The following is a 4,268-nucleotide window of genomic DNA, read 5'->3' on the forward strand; positions in this document are numbered from 1 at the left end:
GACCCCCCCCCCTCCAAAAAAAAAGTGGCAGAGCATTAGCCTTGAGCAAAAAAGAGCTCAGGAACACTGGTTATGTCCTGAGCTCAAGTCCCATAACCAACAATAAAAAAAATACATTGTAGGAGCCATCCTATGGTGAATGTCCTCTTCTCTAGGTTCCTTGTAATCTTAGGAAGCTAAAAATCATTGTCAGAAGTATGGTAGATGAAAAGTATCATCCTCAAGATCATGTGAATCCCGGAACCTCGGAATGTATTTGGAAATGAGAACTGGGGTATTCTGACATGGCTGGTATGCTTCTATTCTGCAATCTCAAAGTCACTTCCCAGGTTCCGGCATGCCAGGCCCATTGGTTTCTGTTGCCTTCAGCTCCACTGCCCACAGGGCATGCTGTGAGCGCCCACACAGAGCAGGCAGGAGATCACAGGGAAATCCTTCTATTCAAACCCAGAAGTAACGTCATTAGAAACCAAGGCAGCCTTGGAGGTCTGGGGCCTGCCAGACGGGCAGTGATAGAGAGAGCTCTTCTGCTCACAAAGGAAGAAAAACCTTCAGAACAACCAAGCAAGCTGATGCAAGTGAGCACTGCGGGTCAGACCTTGAACTTCCATCCCAGCCCTAGAACGGGCCCGCTGCACCTACCGCAGGAGGCGACACGATTTCCTCCTTGGTCTGCCGCAGCACGTCATTGTGAATGGTCACCGTGTCCAGAGCCCAGCCTTTGTGGGCACGGGTCACTTCTTGCCTCATTGCTGTGAGGAATCCTTCAGGAAAAAGCAGATAAGACTTTGGTGCCTTAGTATAGTCCGTGTGAGCAGCACAGTGGAGGCAATGGCGAGTGTTACTGGTAATCACTCTAAACTGTTGCAGCCATCCCACGAGAAAGCTGACACTGAACCCCGTGGGGCCCATTCTCCCACTGTTTTATTTCTAAATCTTTCCCATCAGTTGACAGCTGAACAGCACCCTCGCTGCTGCCTCAGCCTGAGCCTCAGTTCCACAGTCCCCTGGGATCTCAATCTCTCAGATCGGATGGGGGTCACAGCCCAATCCAACTCATAGTCTGTCAGAGAACACATATCAAACGTGTGACGGGAATGGCAAAGTATTCTGAGAAACAGTATTCCAATTAGACTCAAATCAAACCATTATCAGGCTTCTATTTGCTATAATGGAACAATTTCATTTCGTCTAAGGAAATAAGACATAATGCTATAATAGGAAACCTGACTTTCAATTTGATCAAACAAAGCAATCACACCGGAAAGAAAAACTACATATTTTAATGTGCATAATACAGTTATTTTAGGATAATACGTGGGTCCGTATCTTATGGCCTTTCTTTAAACTTAATATTTGCAAATCAGGCCATTCAATTCAATAAGAGAAGTCTTTGTTGGAGAGGGGCATGTGATGTTAGGAAAGAAAATATTGGTTTCAAAATGACTTCAAAACCTTCAGTGTGGGCTGGGAAGGTGGCTCAGTGGTAGAGCGCTTGCCTTGCATGCCTGAGGCCCTGGGTTCAATTCCTCAGCACCACATAAGCAAAAAGAAAAAAGCCGGAAGTGGTGCTGTGGCTCAAGTGGTAGAGCATTAGCCTTGAGCTGAAGAGCTGAGGGACAGTGCCCAGGCCCAGAGTTCAGGCCCCACAACCGGACCCAAAAAAAAAACAAAAACCTTCAGTGTTTTATGTGACTTACCTATTGTATTTGGGCTATCTACCTGTTAGATGTTGAAAATCATGAATCTCTCCAGGAAATGAAGTTCTGGAATGTGTATGCCCTGCCACTCTTAGTGAAGTCCAAGAGCCAACCCAGTACATTCCGACACCAAAAGGTAAGCGCGATGGTGTTTCATTGGGTTTGAACGGGAGTCAGAGGAAGGCACGGGGCAAGTGCAGTCACAGGCACCAAGTAAAGCTTGGGGCTGAAGGAGAGAAGAGCTCCTAGCCTGGTTTCACCAAGAGGATCCACTTCTCCCCATGACGACAGCCGGCACTTGCAGGGGAAGCTCCCAGGGCCATCCTTTCATTCGCTGGTCAGCTCCCTCTGCAGTGGCCACTGTGTACCAAGCACCATGCTGGATGGAGTGACTGACCAAAAAGCTGAAGAGGAGGCCATCTGTGGAACCTGCATTCGTGGCGCTCGGTCTAGAGGGCTCGTGGAGGGAGACAGGTAGGATGCTGACAGGTTATGAAGGAAGGTCTGAAGAGGCCTCAGGAAGACAACTTCAGGAAAGCTTCATTGAGAAGCTTGGATGTCAGTGTTGATAGGGGCATAGGAGTCTGCTGGATGGGGTGATGCCTCTTACAAGATCAGCCTGTGGCAGGGCAGAGTGGTGAGGCTACTGGGGACTCAAGGTGCCGGCTACAGTCAGAACCAAGGCAGAGAGCAGCACGCACAGCTCAGAGGCTGTGGCTGGGTGGTGGAGATGTGGACCAGGCTGCGCCGTCAAAAGCTTATTCCTCAAAGTAACCTCTTCCTCAGGATTTGGAGTGGAAAAACAAGGCCTTTGCACATATCCAGGAGAAAAGTTCATCAATCATCCAGCAGAGAAAAGAATGATTTTACAGAAGCAGGAAACACAAGTCTGCCTCGTGCCGGGTGCTGAGCACGGCGTGAGCTCTGCGGAGCCGCGAGGTGAGCGAGGCAGCATGTGATTTCGCTGACTTCCATGTAAAATACGAAGGCTCCCATATTTTAATAATACAGCACTTTGTATGTTCACCAACCAGCGGTATGATAGATAGATCCACAATAATAAAATTCAATTTTTCAGTCCCTCCGTGAAAAAGTCATTTTCATCATTCAACATTATGTGTTCATCCATGTGATGTAGAAGACCCTGTATATCTTGAGTAGAGCATGTAGAATTAAATTGACCCTATTTTACGATAGTTTAAAACCCACCACTGATGTATGAGTCCGTGAGGTCATAATGCGCAAGACACCCAGCCAAGTCTTAACCACCTATCTGCACAAGTTGAGTCATTCAATTTTTTTTTCTTGTCAAGAATTTTTAACATCCAACTAAACTGCAAAATTGACCTCACTCTATATTGCTCTCTGGGCAGTGCCAGAGGTGCCAGATGACGAATGAGATGGGTTCTCTCTAATCTAGCAGCCTGCTGTGTGGGGTTTCAGCCATGGCCAGGGCTCCAGGGAGCATTTCCCATCTTCTCCAGTCGGTTTCCTGATGCTTATGGGCATTTTTTTTTTTTTTTTTAGTATGCCAACAGACAGAATCTGGAGTGCATGTCGGCTTCAACGATTAAGAGAGGAAAATGTGAAATAAATGTACGTGAGTGGAAGGGAGAGAGCTGTCCGATGGATCATTCTACCTCCCACAACCTGGAGAAAATAACATGCTGTTTTTCAAGTCTTAATGGTTCAAGTCTCGAGTTTCTGAAAAAGAATGTGATCTTGGGGCATTTGGTGGCTCGTGAGTCTGCTGAAGGATTCAGGGTTGAATTAAAACAATGAGTGGGGGCTGGGAAGGTGGCTCAGTGGTAGAGAGCTTGCCTAGCATGCTTGAGGCCCTGGGTTCAATTCCTCAGCACCACATAAGCAGGGAAAAAAAAGCCGTAAATGGCGCTGTGGCTCAAGTGGTAGAGTGCTAGCCTTGAGCTGAAGAGCTGAGGGACAGTGCCCAGGCCCAGAGTTCAGGCCCCACGACTGGACACCCCCCCAAAAAAACCCCAAAGAAACAAAAAACAATGAGTGGCCATCTTTCTTGGGGATGGAGGTCAACTCTAATCAAGAGCTGTCCTTTCTAAAGAATACATCACTTTTGAGGACTATTGTTACAGTTTTCTTTGTAAGAGCCTGAAGATTAAGTAACTTATGTTTTTGGTGTAAATTTAGTTTTTAATCATTTTGACAGATGGAAAAGCAATTTATATGTTCATAATTTGAAGGGAAAGAAAAAAACCCCAAAAGTTGGTGAAAGTCTGCAACAATAATAACCTATTCTTCATGAGAGTTAATTGCCCACATGAAATGGGTGATGTATTTAAAATGCTTTGAGTATTTAAACATCTAGGTTGCATGTGGTCTAAATGAGATGCTTAAAAAGGAAAACTTTCCCTTCAAATTCATAAAACAAAATGAAACAAAATGAGTTCTGGGGCTGGGAAGGTGGCTCAGTGGTTAGAGCGCTTGCCTTGCATGCCTAAGGCCCTGGGTTCGATTCTTCAGCACCACATAAGCAAAAAGAAAAAAGCTGGAAGTGGCACTGTGGCTCAAGTGGTAGAGCGCTAGCCTTGAGCT

At 46.3% G+C, this 4,268-nt stretch overlaps 1 protein-coding gene across 1 annotated transcript in view; it reads right to left on the reverse strand.

Annotated features, from left to right (window-relative positions):
- Dnah8 (dynein, axonemal, heavy chain 8) overlaps nt 1-4,268 on the reverse strand; it is a 199,122-nt gene that overhangs the window by 2,509 nt on the left and 192,345 nt on the right. Inside the window, exon 90 of the mRNA XM_013029569.1 lies at nt 643-764. Within this exon, the coding sequence (XP_012885023.1) occupies nt 643-764 (122 nt within the window). The remainder of the gene's footprint in view (nt 1-642; nt 765-4,268) is intronic.

The sequence above is a fragment of the Dipodomys ordii genome, unplaced genomic scaffold (genome assembly GCF_000151885.1).
Source record: "Dipodomys ordii isolate 6190 unplaced genomic scaffold, Dord_2.0 Scaffold120, whole genome shotgun sequence".
Classification (NCBI taxonomy): Eukaryota; Metazoa; Chordata; class Mammalia; order Rodentia; family Heteromyidae; genus Dipodomys; species Dipodomys ordii.